This window comes from Ixodes scapularis, unplaced genomic scaffold (assembly GCF_016920785.2).
Source record: "Ixodes scapularis isolate PalLabHiFi unplaced genomic scaffold, ASM1692078v2 PGA_scaffold8__174_contigs__length_109621045, whole genome shotgun sequence".
NCBI classification, from domain to species: domain Eukaryota; kingdom Metazoa; phylum Arthropoda; class Arachnida; order Ixodida; family Ixodidae; genus Ixodes; species Ixodes scapularis.
In genome coordinates, this window is record NW_024609883.1 from 31,842,484 (window position 1) to 31,857,812 (window position 15,329).

Here is a 15,329-nt window from a genome sequence, read left to right on the forward strand (position 1 = left end):
CAAGTAAACCAAGGTTTCCTCCTCTCGGTTAACACCCCATATTTTGAATTGGTACACTAAACAATTCCCATTACATTTTTCGTGAATCGGAAGTTTTCCACAACTTCAGAATCATGCTGTAAACATTGTTGGAAATGCCTCAGGCTAGAGACAAACTAGTTAAACATTAATTATTCTGTCAACCTGAATTACACATTCATTTTCCTCGAAGATGTAACTAAACACAAGAAAACATAAAAAAAGCTCAGACCAGTCGTTGCATCGTAAAAGGATCTTTCGGCCACCAAGTGCGCGTCGCTCGTGTGAGCAGCGCGTGCAATTGCAAGCTTGCCAGGTATATTTCTCTGCACCGACACCAGCCGTGACCTCTTTTTCGGACCTTCTTGAAAATAGCAAGAGTGCTCCTGCATAGTTTTGATAGGCACTGAAGATGTGCGAGAGCTGAAATTTCGAAAACTCCTTTTATGACGTAACACTCCGGGAAGAAGTGGCTTCAGCGGTACTTAGAAAATTATTTTCTGCAGGCTCCGTGCACCAAATTGAAAAATAATCTTAGTATTCACGATCCTGAAGGCCAAATGAAGGCAATTTAAGTGTTTTTACTCAAATACAGAACCGCTTCAGCTTCCCTTTAGGTGCATGCAGGAGAGAAGAAAAAAAAAATAGTACATGTTGATTAAATACAGGTCTTTCATACTCACCAAATAGCACAAGTGAAAGCAGTACATAAAATTTAATTGAGCATAATCCTTGGCTATAGCGGATTTTGAGCGTCATTTACGTTTCAACTTTTAGGTCTCAACTCCTTTTTTGGCAGCTTGTTGGAACAAAGGTGACGCTTGCGATAGCTTCTAATGCCCTGCTGCTAAAAATCAAGGCCACAATTGATGTTTAGACTTTCCACAAACCGTTGCTGCTTAGGTCGACTGGGAAAAAGAACCAGATCAAGAGAATTTGCTAGAAGGCGTGGTTCCCAACTTTCCATGCAGGTGCCCCTTTTGTCAATTGTTCAAGGTGAAGGGGAACACCCACCACATCAGGCAACAGGGGAGGAGGCAGGCAGGAATGTCAGTATCACTGAGCAGTACGACAGAGAGGAAAACATTGGGGAAACGGCACACTTCCACTGAAGCCCCTTCATAGTCTTCGCCAGTACAACCAATTCAGGACCTGGTCATACCTATCATACCTCATTCAAGCAATTTCAGTACTTGCTGTATGCGGGTAGGGAGAAAGCGTGCGTATGAGTAGATTCTCGAAAGCTTCCAAAATTCTCAACCAAAATAACCTTCCAAAGTTTTCATTATAGGACGAAAAAAAGCTTATTTTTAGACTGTGTGGTTTTTAATTTCTAAAAGTTTCCTTGAGAGATGAAGGTTGCAGACGGCGACTGTTTTTATTTCTAAGCAAAGCTCCACGTTTCAAAGCCACTTGAAAAGACGAGACAACGAAAGCTCTTGAGGTTTGATTCAATTTTATTTCAAAAACCACTGAGGCAACTGAAATCTGGGCCAAGCACACAGAGCATGTAACAATGACCAACCCTCGGACACAATGTGGAAGAAGCAAGTATTCCTGCGCACGACCTGAAACATGGCGGAGGCACGATGAAAATAAATATCTGTGCTGTAACTTGGTTCCCAAACAGGGGAACCGAAAACCCTCAAGCAACCGCAAGTTGGTCCTGGTCCCACAATGTGAAAATACAAGAAACTTTCCTCAACAATGGTAGTTCCAGCCAGTTTCTGTACGAAAGTAAACTACATTGTATAGAATTAAAACACTAGGCTTTTTTGGCTTTCATTCAAAAGGCATTACCAAAGAACGGCACAACCAAAACATTTACAATGTGGTTACTGACTACTTCTGGACAGACTAATAACTAACAATATCTGACAATGAAGTCAACATCTTTGTGACACTCAACAAAACAAGGGACGAAACCTGCTGCCCATTCAGGTTGGTCTCCCTTGCTTCTTAATGCACCCTATTCAAATCCCAACACTTCTTTCAGCGACCCAGTCGTCAAATCCCTCCCAGATATAACGAACGATACCTAAGCGAAGCCCAAAAATCTTTCCGATCTCTCCAAAACCACCACTTATTTCCTTTCTTTCCTCAATTACCTACCCCCCAAAAACCTCGACTTTCCACAACACTTAAAAAACTTCCTTTTTGCACTTCGAAGAGACTGAATTTTACGACCAATGGTCCACTGACAGCAACGCAGTCAAATCTCGAGAGTAAGTGGGTAAAGTCAACCCCTCCCAGTCAACAAGGCCGGAGGGCTGAATTCTCTACATTGCCTCAAGAGGCAAACGCGGTACACGGATTGAAAGCAAATGCTGCGCCAACTTTTAACTGAATCTCGTGTCCTCGCTAATTCAAAACTGGTCTCAGCCAAACGCAGAAATCGTGAAAAATCCACCTGCTTTTTTTTTTTAGAAAATTCAGCCCTCTGGCCTTGTCATCTAGCTGTTGCTAAGGTCCAACAGGAAAGAGGAAACCAAACCAGGAAAGCGCGACACTATCTCTGAAGGGTAGTGTTGGACGTGAGTAGCCCTGCCAGCTTGCGATCCTGGAGGCAGCCGTCCAAGAACTCCTTGAGGGTCAGCTTGCCGTCTCCATCGGTGTCCATCTTGGAGAACACCGCCTGCGTCCGCTGTTCCGGTGTGTCGTCGTCAGAGGCCGCTCCGGGACCCAACATCTCGTACAGAGCCTGCGCACACCCCACCACGATGGTTAAAACCTTTTATGGTCCTTTATGACACCCTTGATGGTGTTTTCTGACACCCTTAAAGGTGTTTCAAGACACCCCATGCTATTTCAAGGCACCCCTGGGGTGGTTTGCTAGTGAATGCTGGTATCACTCCCTTGGCTAAAATCCCCTCAAGAAAGATTTTTTGGTCACATGACCAGTTTCATGGGGTCAAAGCAGGCACGTAGCCAGCGAACTACGTGGCTGCTTTGCCCCCCCCCCCTGAAATCTTCCATTTTGCCGAAAACTCCTCTCCCCCCCTCCCCTCATACAGCATTTTGTCATGGAGGACGCCCCTCCAAATCAAAATCCTGGCTACGTGCCTGGGTCAAAGTACCTATAAAAAACAATAAAAAAAAAAAAAAATGCTAGTATTTTCTGCTACGTTGTTAAAGCTAGCGCCGCTTCCGAGGTGCTGGAGCTTAGCACTCCTGCGAGGGCACGTAACTTCATGTAGCGTCTCAATCGCACGCGCTCTCAGGCGAAGAAGACTGCAGATGCGCTTGTGCATATAGCTTTGACAGCGTTGGAGTATATGGATGCCACGAGAGCCTTGACTGCTTAGCACAAAATAGTTGGCGTCGATGCCTGGTCAGCTGCTCACGAATCTAAAAGGAACTTGTCCCACTATTCTTAGCCTGCAACAGACTATAGCCACTAATTTTAGCAGACGACGGTATGACTATGTCTGATCGGCTCCTTATGAATCAGAGAGAAGCTTGTCTCGCTGTTTTTGACCTGCAACGTGCCTGAGCCCACTATTGGGAAGGAGGACAGACCGTGACGCCCCAAGCGGTTAACTTTAGAACTACACGGATGGGGACAACAAATACAATGACTCGGCACTCGGCCGATATAACCGAACGCGGCGTCAGCGTTCGGCTGGAGTTCGTGTTCTCCGGTGAGGGGGAGGAGGGGCTCTTTTGTTTCCACTACGGCCTGCATGAACAATGCAGCATGCACGGTCCCAGCTCAGCACAAAAGCCGAAGTTGGTCAAGCTCGCATTCTCCGAGGATAGATCCGGCACTTAACGTCACTTCGTCGATTGTTAGTATTTTTTACATTAAACTGTGCCCCGCGCTCTATTGTAGGAGATGACATGAACATTCCCATAAGGCCTGTCAGCATGTGCACAGGCCTTGTGTTGAGTAAACACCGAGCGTGGGGAAAACAAACGGGTCAGAGCGCCCCCTATAGTTCGATCTCCTGCCCAATACTCAACCGACGACGACACACTACAACCGTCCACGAAATCCGGGCTGCACCCACCTGCACGATCTTGACCATCTCGTTGCGGTCTATCTTGCCATCGCCGTTGATGTCGTACATGCGGAAGGCCCACTTGAGCCGCTCCTCCGAGCTCTGGCTGCCCGTCACGCCGATGGCCAGCAGGAACTCCTTGAAGTCGATGTGGCCATTGTTGTCGGCGTCAAACGTGCGGAACACGTGGTCGCAGAACTTCTCCGGGTTGCCCGTCGTGAAGAACATGCTGTAGATCTCCAGGAACTTGGAACGGGACAGCCGGCCGCTCGGACAGTCTTGCTACGCCCGGGCAGAAGGGGGGGGGACAACCAATGTCACTCGACCCCAACAGAATGTGGAAGCAGTATGTGTGCGTCAATGACTCGTTGCCTGCCGCAATGCTTTCGTTGCACATGCACGCTCAAAGCTCCCCAGACGTCAACGTGTTATCGAGAGTGGGAAGCTTGCAATAGAGGCGGGACAATTCAGAAACCTTGTTTTCATCCTGTCTGCAACTAGAACGGATTTTGCCGCACTACTTTAACCCAGGGGTGTTCAGACATTTTGGTTAAGGGGCCGGACAATGAAGCTGTTGCTGTCTCGAGAGCCGGAAAATAAACAAGGAAATACTTATGAAGAAATACTAAACAAATAAACGTAAACTAGCATTTAAACTAGAGCAAACATAAAAATAAATCCTGCATAAAAAATACATTATTTTTAAATTCAATACGTTGCTAATTATGACAATACAAACTAAATGTAACCTGGAAAACTAGATGGTATAAATCAAAGCATATAGGAACTTCAACATATTCACACAGGCCGAAGACCATAGATAATGGTACATCTGATGATGAGAACATGCAAGTGCTATGACACAGTGAACCAAGCAAAACATACATAAAAATGCAAGGGAATTTCAATGTGGTTACAAAGACACAAAACAAGGGACTATAAATATTAGTACTGGTATTACCAGTGTACAATAAATAATACGGTGAGAACACCCGCATTTTGATAAAGTTTCTTCACATTCTTTCCAATAACTTCATTTGTGCTTTTGATGTGTGTTGTAGCACCTTTTTTTATGTTACGTGCTTCTTATTTTTTCGCCTGTAGCACCGAACCCCGGGGCCGGGCGCCATCTGAAATATTGCAGCCATCCATGGACCAGATGTGGCCCACGGGCTAGGGTTTGGAGACCCCTGCTTTAATCCAACGAAGTGTAAGGTAGCATGTACGCATTATTGAATCATTCGTACTAAACCCCCACCCGTTTTCATCTTTGCGTGCAACTAGCATGGACACTTACTCAGGCCAAAATTATTTGGTTAAACTAAAAAATGTTTTGTCATCCAGTATCAGATAAGCGAGATATGACTGCATAATGTTCCCTTGACCTGCGTAAGGCATGCGTGGGGAACTTTCTAAAACCAAGCGTAAGCTGCCACTACAGAGAAAATTGTAATGTTGTGTACAATAATATCCACTGTGGCTTTGTTACAGACACTCCACATTCTTAACCTGCAACAGGCTGGAGAAGTCCACGTTACAATTACAGTCACGGACACTTCATTTTTTTCGTTAAAGTTTAAGGTTGTGAATTTTGAAGTATTCAATCCACACGGAGATCAAAGTTCAACTGTTTCAAACATATTTTTGTTTCATTTATACTTTCTATTTTAAATATTTGAACATGTCTTTACGTACAACGCCTTTCGTTAATTCTGATGGCTCAAGGCAAAGCCATCGCTACCGCTGGATTGCTAGCTGGCTTGGTCGTTGCCAGGCTAAAGTAAGGTCAGATAAGCATGTCTTTAATAGTTCGAAGTTCACTAGACTTTCTGAACTTAACGAATTCTAAAGTTAAAAAAATTGTTGGATTTCTCAATGTGATTAATCCGAAAAATTTAAAACCTCTCAAATTCCTTGGTTCACTGCTCATGACTCAGATCTATATAGCATGATGTGAACAGCACAACGAGACACATGCCCTTTAGCTCTGCTACCAGCAAACACCACATACAAAACAAAGCTCCACCGATTTTTCGCACCATTAGTACAGAATTCCAACATTACAGCAAACTTTTAAAAATATTCCCCTTAGCTTCTGAAAGCAAGGAAGAAATACTCCACAATCCCAAGTTTTATCAGCCAGTACTGGACATGCTAGATGCTAGACACTCAACTGCACACTTTATATCACAAAAGCCTGCACTCAAATTAAAAAAAAAAAAAAAAAAAAAGCCAAAAAAACTTAAAAAGACAAGCCACCTTCCCAGAAAGCAAACTGGTCGGAAAGAATTTTTCGTGTGCAACCCAAAAAGCCTAGAATTGCTGAACTTGAATTCTCATTGTGGTTAGCACACACTAGGCTAAAGAAACAACATCACAAATGTCAAGACATGTGAAACGTTTACTTCAAGCACTCAAAAAAAAAACCAAAACTGCAATCCTTGTCACAAATCGTCCCAGCCCACATTACACTTCAAAGGTTGGGCTACCTTCGTGAGTGTTTGAAACAACAAAAGGAACAGAAAAAAAAAAAAAAAAAAAAGGGGGGGGGGGGGGGTGGCATGTGCTTCGGGACTTTGTGGCGGACAAATGACATTCAGCGCTGCACCCACCTTAAAGCCGGCATACCAATCACGGATGGTGGCATCGTCATAGTCTGTGTTTCGTTTGAGGAACTCAAGGTCTTCGCTGGTCAACTCCACTGCCTTTGTGCTAGAGCAGCCCATGGCTTACACATGGGACGTCTACGCCCTGAAAACGAAGACCAAAGAACTCGTTACGACAAGCTTTCAACAAGCTGTATTCAACGGCAACCATCACACTCAGAGTCAAGACAGTGTATCGCTTGTTGAAGCAAGACTGCCCCAAACACTCAGCTCTTCCGCTGTGTGAGTGCATCCACAGACAGGATAAACTAAAACGTATCAACACTTCGCACCAGCTCATATTCCCTTAAAGATATTGTTTTGTTTGTCCGAAAGATATTTTATGTGCGTCCCAAACTCAAGTGTGCACGTCGGTGCCCAGCAACACTAATGTTAGCAATTACCCATGTTAAAAATTCTATCTGCTTTCGTGTACAACCACACAAGTATGGTAAGCCACCCTCCAAAAATAACCACAGTTTGCAGTCATACCTCTCGTTTTATCTAGAAGCCGACAGTATCGTAACACTAAAAAATAATTTAAAAAAAAGAAGGAAATGCAATTGAAATGTGCACAAAAGTACAGTTACTGGTTCAATCCCCCTTACTGCTATATACCTAAACAAAACACTAAGTAAAAAACAAAAACAAATATGAACTCAGTCTCGCATGTTGCCTTCTAGTGGTTTCCAATCAACCTGTTTGTTGATCCCAGGAGTATGATGCAACCAGTCAGTCAAGCTATACATAGCCCACAGCCACGCAAAAACCCCCAGATGCACCCCTTCCTCTCATCACTTCAACAGTACGACGTTGACACGAGCCGCATCAACACCTTCCAAAGTACACAATATGAACAATGTGTCGTGCTTGCAGCTGCATTTCATTACCTCCAATGTGTCTCAGAACAATGCCTCCTCCCTCCCCCAGTCCTGTACGTGCTAATCAAAAAGAATCTGATTAGACCGCTTGATTAATTCACGCCTAAGGCCACCATTTTTCCTTTTTTGCCCCAATTGCAGTTTACTACAGTACTTTGCCACTTGCCTTCTCAAAAGTGCACCAGCCAGAGCAAATGCCCTACATTTCTGATAGTTTTTTTCAAGGTTATGTGCAGGGGGATCAGTGGCAGAATGCATTAACTGCAGCCCTGAATGCATGAAGCGAAAGCTTGCACTGCAGGACCAGGGGATCCTGGCTTCAATCCCCACCCCTGCCCGTTTCGATCTGGAGGAGCATTGCACCGAGTTGGAGTCGTCTGTCACTACCGTGTGATGCATGTTAAAGACCCCAGGCTAGCAGTGGTACCACACTGGCGAAATTTCTCGTCTTCAGTCGAGACACGAGACGTCAATGGGGTCGACTTGGCTGTCTAAACATAAAACACAATTTTTCGGTTCTGTGCCACGACTTGGCTGTCTAAACATAAAACATAATTTTTCGGTTCTGTGCCACGACTTGGCTGTCTAAACATAAAACATAATTTTTCGGTTCTGTGCCACCAGAATGACTAAACTCGCAAATGAAGTCCCTCACGAAAGTCCCACCAAGAAAAACACTGAAAAAAGTTGCTCCATAAATGATTGCAGCAGCCTACAATTAGGGTTCCGTGTTTATTTAACAAACCGACAAGTTTTTCTTAAAAAACGCTCACCGATATATATTTGTCACTTCAAATTTAGCTAAAAAGCCGTAATATTCCAAACAAAATTACAAAAAAAGTATATATATATATATATATATATATATATATATATATATATATATATATATATATATATATATATATACACACAAGTTTTTTTGGTTATTCTTACAGATTGGTTAAAAAAAAAAAAAATGTGAAAGCTACATTACTGTGGTTTGTGCAGGTTGGGCCAGGCGGACATTCTGTGGGTGGCTAATCATTGCGGTAAGTCGGCTATACTTTGCGACAACTTTTCTTGGCAATGCAGTGGAAGGTACAGGCCCGCGTCCCCTCTCCCATTTTGAGTGTGCGCGGGCTCTCCTCCTCTCCCGGAAATGGGGGAGGAGGAGAGCTTTTCTTACACTCAAAATGAGAGAGGGGACGCGGGCCTGTACCTTACACTGCATTGCCAAGAAAAGTTGTCGCAAAGTATAGTTAATTAAAATTCGTGAATCAACTTTTTAATTGGTAAAAATAGACATGGTTCCAATTAGAAACCTGCTGAGCATCATTGAAAACCACTAAATCAACTATTTTTAGAAGGATATAACACCGAGGCAGCATCTTACGGCGTTCTGTAAAAATGCTTCATTTGGACACTTTCTAAAGTTCGGTTTCTTATCGGAGCGCCTCTTTGCGTCCGCGGTTCTGGTCCCCGGTGGTCGCAGCGCAAAGCCACCCCCTCGCCTCCCTCGTAGCATGGAGTTGTGTGCTGCGCGCCTCAGCCACTGGGGAGCAGGACTGCGGGTGCGGTGATGCGCTCTAATAAGAAACCAAAATCTAGAAACACATCCAAACAAAGTGTTTTTACAGAACGCCGTAAAATGCTGCCCCGGCGTTATATCCTATAAATAGTCGATTTGGTGGTTTGTAATGATGCTCTAAAAGTTTCTAATTGGAACCATATGTCTAATTTCACTCATTAAAAAGTTAATTAACAAATTTTAATTAATTAGCCGACTTAACGCAAATATTTGCCACCCACAAATGTCCGCCTGGCTGTATAGCCCACCTGCACAAACCGCATACATGTAGCTTTTACGGCTTTTTTTAAACATATCTGTAAGGATAAAAAAAAAAGACACCCTGTATATATATTCTGTACCAGTGACAAGGGAGAACATTCTCTCAGCCTCCACAGATCAACAAAAAGGGGGAGGGGGTCCCCCTTCTTTGTTGATCCAACCTCTATTCAGGACAAAGGGTCAATGTAAACATGCGATTGTGCTAGCTGGTGTTCCAGTGTAGAGATTTGACGATATAATAAAAGGACCTTTTACAGGGATAAAGACTTTTTATAATGATACATGCCACACCTGGCAGCGCTTTCTTGTAAATATTGCTCACAATTTAAATGGCTTTCACTGTGTTGATGTGTTTGTGTGTGTATATCATATCACTTTCAAAAGTTTGAAGGACCAGAACCATAAGAACATTAATAGTATGATGAACGTAAAATCACTGAAAAACAGAAATCCGATAAACGCTGCGATGTTAATGCAATTAATGCAAAGCTGCAGGCGAGCTGGACAGAACAAACAATAATCCATGATAGGGGGGAAAAAAACAAACACAAGATAAACACCGAATTCACGGTTAAAAATAAGCCCGAAAAACAAGACAAAAACACCTTCGCAATTTTATCGCAAATAAACCCCGGAAGTCAGGGACACCCATAATCAACACACAGATCACAGACCACAGTCTCGTGCCAACGTCAACAGCTCAGACAGATAAAACACCAGAACCAAAAGAGGAAGCTATCGAATCGACCCAAGAGCAAGGCCAGACTTTACACGCGCAAGAAAACTATCCCGCGTTTGTGACAGAATGGAAGTCACGATCCCAACCTGATACACAACTCCGTCGCATCGGCGGATCCGCCCAGTCAGCGCAGATCAAACCAACGCACATCGCGCCTGTATGTCCAACGTCAGTGATCGACAAACAAACACACAGAGCCCCTGGCCTGGGCAAACATCGGGGCGCACGCACGCAACCTTCCAGACTACAGCACAGCGATTGCGCGCGATGAACGGCAGCGCAAACGCTACGTGCAGTCGGAGGCAATCCCAATGCCGCGCGAGCGCCACGAGACCCACTGCAGGCACGCAGCGAAGCGCGTACCCACGTGACAGGTTCGCAACGCTGCATTGGTTGGGAAGGCGCTGGGCGTCCGCCACACTCCGCCGTAAGGTGAAACGAAGTCCTAGGACTCCCGAATCGACCCGAAAGACGGCCACGAATGACAACATGTCATTATCATCCCCGACACGTGAGCGTTGCGTGCACTGGCTCGAGAGGACTGAAAGGCACTGAGTGCTTCGCTAGATTCTTTCTCGTTTGCCTTGCCCCGTAGTACTTCGACGTTCGTGACTGCTAAAAAATCGTCGCAAAAACCGTAAAAATAAAATAAATAACGCAACTTTTTAAAAGTATAGTGTCGGCAATTTGAAAACCGTAAGAACGGAAAGGAGGTCCCGCATTGAACGCCAGCTTCCTGTCAGTAATTATAAAATACGCGAACAACAGGTTTTAGCTCCAGAACTCGGTAAAAGACCCGCCTCTAGCACGCGCTTGTAGCCTTGCAAAGGAGGGGCTTGGGCTGTCGTCGAAGACAGCCAAAGCCCTGCCTTCGATGAAGTATCACCAAGGGCAGAAAGCCCGCACTCGAGGTGCCAAATCTTGTCCAGTATCCGTACGCGATTTAAATTAAAAAGGGAGAAGAAAAAAGAAAAGAGGTGTTGAAGCTAGTGAAGAAATGGAGTGAGAAAAACTCGAAATTTGAAAACCAAACGTTCAAAACTTTTAACGAACACTGACCACGTGTTTCACCGCTGCACACCACCGTGCGCGGGTTATGAATGATTCAGGAACGTAAAAAACAGTCATTTCCTCCCGTAGAATGGCGCAACAGGTGAGGCGAGCCCACCAAAGCGTCAACGCCCAAGTAATTCACTCGGGAACTTCGGAACCGCCGAGAAACAAAGTCGTTGCTCACCTTCGTCGGACGAGAGCGAAGTTTTAGGCTGATAACAAGGGCAATCCGCGGCAGAACTTGAGAATAAGTTTGTTGATAAGCGCCAGACTCTGCTGTCTACGCAAAGAATGTTAAAATGGAGGAGACGGAACTCAACCGGGCGGTCCAAAAGAGCAGACGTTGCTCCCGTGCGTCGTCTGCGAAGTCGCCACGCGCGAGGAACGGCGGGATAGCATATGTGCTGCCACAGCGCGGTACGCCTTCAAACTACAGATCGCGCGGCAAAAACGAAATCAGATCTGAGGCGACGTTCGATCGACATCGGGAAATTCTTTCTTTTCTTTTAGAGATCAAGTAAACGAGCAAAAACGTTTTTATGCCTCTCCGCAGAGGCGAGTTTCTCCCGAGGAAACGATCTCAAACCAGGAAACAGATGTGCCGAGAAATGGCGCTTGTAAAATTGCCGCAGCAGAAGACGACGCGATAGCAGGCGACCCAACGCTCACGGGAGGCGAAAAATGGCTCCAATTATCATCCGGGGAAAATAACAAAAACGTACATTGATTTTAAAGCAAATCTGCTTTCTCTCTCCTCTTTCCTGACTCCACATCAACAATTCGGAACGAAATGTTCCACTCTCCACGCCGTGAAATGGAAGCGTCTCAAAAATCGATCTGAGCTAGCATTTTGGAGCTTGGCAACGTCGTAGTTCGCCGTACGATAGCAATTAATCGATTTTTTCCCCCCGAGATTGACGCGAACCTGCAATGAGCAACGAAACTAATCAAAAAAGTAAGAATTCCAACTACAAACGTTAGAATGTTACACTTATATCGTTCGATAATTGTCGCGTGACAATTATCGAACGAAGTCCAAATGCAGGAGGTCTATTGAACGGTAACTGAATGACACCCACCCAGGGCCACATATACACTCAGGGGCACTATTGGCGCCGTGGATGTAGGAAGCTTCTTCACATTTTACTTCAAAAATACAACGTGCCCCCCCCCCCCCCCCCCTCCACACACACACACACACTTTTTTTTTTTTTTTCGCAAAAATAAACGACGTTTTGACGAACGCATATTGCCTGCCCAAATGTATCGCTAGCAGTCCAAAACGGATGCCAAAGTTGCAGAACTAACCGTTATTTCTGTCAAAAGTTATGTTTCTGAAAATTTAAATGGGAAATTGGGACAGAAGGGTAGGGCGCAAACGAGCTGGTGGTACCTCCTTACCATGGTAAAAACACCCCGAGACTAGCAAAAAGAAAGGACGGACAAGCTCAGGGGTCATTGAGACCTCTGCGTTTGTCCGTCCTTCCTTTTTCCCAGCCTCGGGATGTTTCTACTATGCAGAAAATAAAACAAGTTTGCGCCCGATTTTGGGCGAAAACGGGTCATGGGGCCTACCTCAAAGGCACCGCGTAGCGCCGTCTGAGATGCGAGCAGAAAACAGGAGTGCACACACACCAAAATATTAACTAAAAAGAAAAAAAAAAGATCACCTTCAGCTTTGAACTGAGGTTGGGAACTTTTATTGGCTCTGAAGTTTTTTTACGCGATAGCGTTAGGGAGCTCGTGTCGGAGAAAAGCCGGCGTCGGTGGCGTGACGCGAAAATCCATGACGTCACAGCCACATGACCTCGCGGGGGAATTTCAAGCGATCCACAACGCTCACGTGATGTCACGCGTGGAATGAAAGGGATTAAAGCATGACATGTAATGCGAATTAAAAGTGGCGCCGCATGGCTCAAATGTTTTCACTTTATAAAGTAATTGAATTGCCTTAAAAAAATCAAAAATGTTTAGGCGGGATTCGAACGCACAACCCTACGGCTGCCAGCCAGGCCAACACCTCTTAGAGAGGAAGGCCGTAGTGCTCTTCTCGTGACGTCGCAAAGGAAGGCCATCGCGGGCGCGCGCGTCGAAGCGAAGCCACGCGCGTGGATCGACCGTCGTAACGCGCTTTTAGTCACATAGGCGTGTCTTTCCAGCTAAACTGAAAGCTGTACATAGCAACGGGTCTAGAAAACATTCTAATGCACGGCCAAAATATTACACCGCTAAATAATCGGTACGAAATGGCACGAGGTATGCGTATAACACGTCTATAGGGAGCAAGGATGGGCAGTATTTCAAATACAAGTATTTGACATACGTATTTCAAATACTTTGTGTATTTTGCATTTGTATTTATTTACAAATTGGATAATGTATTTGACGTGTGTATTTAAATTCTAAAACGTGGGTATTTCAAATACAATTGTAATTAAATACACTTTTGTGGGCGAAAATACATCCCTCAAATTTATTGTCACTGTCCAGAGCAGGAAGAAAACTACGTTCTGCACCGAATGCAGTGTCTCTCAATCAAGCACAGGCGTTTAGTGACTGTGATTACGGTGCTAGTCCAGGGCAAGAGGTGCGACGAAACCGACGTTCACAGGCAGACTGGCTAAATAAGTGCCTGTGACAACTTGTGATGCTTTCCAGCCTGATTTCCATCCATATTTTTGCCTGGGACATTCTAAATGCGCGGGTCGTCCAGATTCTCGTAAATGGTGCAAGTTGCAACAATAAAAAATTCTCTAGCTAGTGCTGCGCGTCATGGTCGTCTCTTTGTTGGTCTATACCAAAATGTAATCGACAAAAAAAGCTGCTTGAAGCTCTGTACTTTTTTCACCTATTACGTCCAAGCTGATTACATTTCTTTTTTTTATTTTCCTTTTTTTTTTTGTGATTATATTTTTATTACGTTACTAGAGCCTCGCACAATAACTCCCGAGTGTGCGATGCAAAATTAAAATGAGATACCCAGAAAACCGTTGCAGGTGCTTTGAAGTCGCTGACGCAGATTTTTGAGGAATGTATTTGGAAAAGTATTTGGAAGAGACCAAATACATTTGGTTGTATTCGTATCTTGTACTTAAACGCTTTTTTAGAAATGTAATTAGATTTGTAATTAAATACATTTTTGACGAAGTATTTTGTATTTGTATTTCGATACATATTTACATGTATTTTGCCCATCCCTGATAGGGAGTATTCACTGGCGGCCATATCCGTGTGCGCTGCTGCTGAGCGCGTGCTAACGGCGAGCTTCCGTAGTCCTTTTGGAGCGTGCATTTAGCACCATCAAGGTTGCCGGTCTAAGCAGGCTATTAATGTGAGCTCGTTCTGAGCATGCGCTCTAAACATCGCTCTCAAATATGGCGTCCAGTGAACACCTCCTATAGAAAAATGTGATTGTTTTAAGTCGAAAACATTTAAGTCATGCAATTATTGCCGTAGGAATCCATATTTGATACGGAAATACTTCGACAAAACGGCGAGACGCGCAGTGACTGGACACAGCTAAGCAGATCACAGTTAAAGTCAGGTAGACGTAGTCAACGCGGACATGGCTCGACAAGTGTCACTAACGATCATGTAAGCGATGTTATCGCGTGCAGTCACTGAATTCTTGCATTATACCCCAGCCATATGGCAAAATTAATGTAATTTCGATCGAATGATGGGGCCGACAAATCAGCTAGCGACGCTCGTATATTCACTCGAGACCGCGAGCTGATTAAGTCCCCATATCATTTAATGAAAATATATTAACTTTTCCGTGTGGCAGGGGTACTAAACTTACTACTTAGTCAACTAATTTACTTCGCCATATGGGCTCGAGCTGCCTTAGAACAAAATATAACTTATTTTGTATACAATACTACTATTATACCTTAATACAGTTAAGATTCTAGTATAAACGCGGTAAAGGCAATAAAATAACATTAGTATAAATAACCACATAACCACAAACAACGCACTTCCAATAATCCCACAAACTTGTTTTTCACCTTCCAGTGAAAACTAGATTACCACGCATATTTACACATGTCGACGCAAGCTGCACACGGATAAAGAAAGAACGAGATTCCACTCTATCACAAAATTAATTTTAAAAAAAACGATTGCAGCACTTTGCGTGCCTCCTACACGACCAAGAAA

At 44.3% G+C, this 15,329-nt stretch overlaps 2 protein-coding genes across 4 annotated transcripts in view; both read right to left on the minus strand.

The window, feature by feature from the left end:
* LOC120842246 (neurocalcin homolog) overlaps nucleotides 1-15,329 on the minus strand; it is a 60,972-nt gene that overhangs the window by 13,895 nt on the left and 31,748 nt on the right. The window lies entirely within an intron of this gene.
* On the minus strand, nucleotides 1,458-11,566 carry LOC120842245 (neuronal calcium sensor 2). Of its 2 annotated transcripts, none has more exons than XM_040213274.2 (4): nucleotides 11,353-11,566; nucleotides 6,632-6,770; nucleotides 4,029-4,301; nucleotides 1,458-2,719 (listed from the first exon to the last, which is right to left on the minus strand). In XM_040213274.2, the coding sequence occupies exons 2-4, from the start codon at nucleotides 6,743-6,745 to the stop codon at nucleotides 2,528-2,530; spliced, it is 579 nt and encodes a 192-aa protein (XP_040069208.1). In that variant the 5' UTR covers nucleotides 6,746-6,770; nucleotides 11,353-11,566; the 3' UTR covers nucleotides 1,458-2,527. The 2 variants fall into 2 exon arrangements, with proteins under 2 accessions (XP_040069208.1, XP_040069209.1); XM_040213275.2 differs by lacking the exon at nucleotides 11,353-11,566 and adding an exon at nucleotides 10,202-10,457.

Excerpts from the sequence above, each read along its gene's own strand:
- LOC120842245 (XM_040213274.2), bottom strand. The coding sequence starts at position 6,745 with ATGGGCTGCTCTAGCACAAAGGCAGTGGAGTTGACCAGCGAAGACCTT. Across the intron at positions 4,302-6,631 it reads ATTGGTATGCCGGCTTTAAG|CAAGACTGTCCGAGCGGCCG; the intron begins GTGGGTGCAGCG and ends GCCCGGGCGTAG. Across the intron at positions 2,720-4,028 it reads AGATGGTCAAGATCGTGCAG|GCTCTGTACGAGATGTTGGG; the intron begins GTGGGTGCAGCC and ends GGGTGTGCGCAG.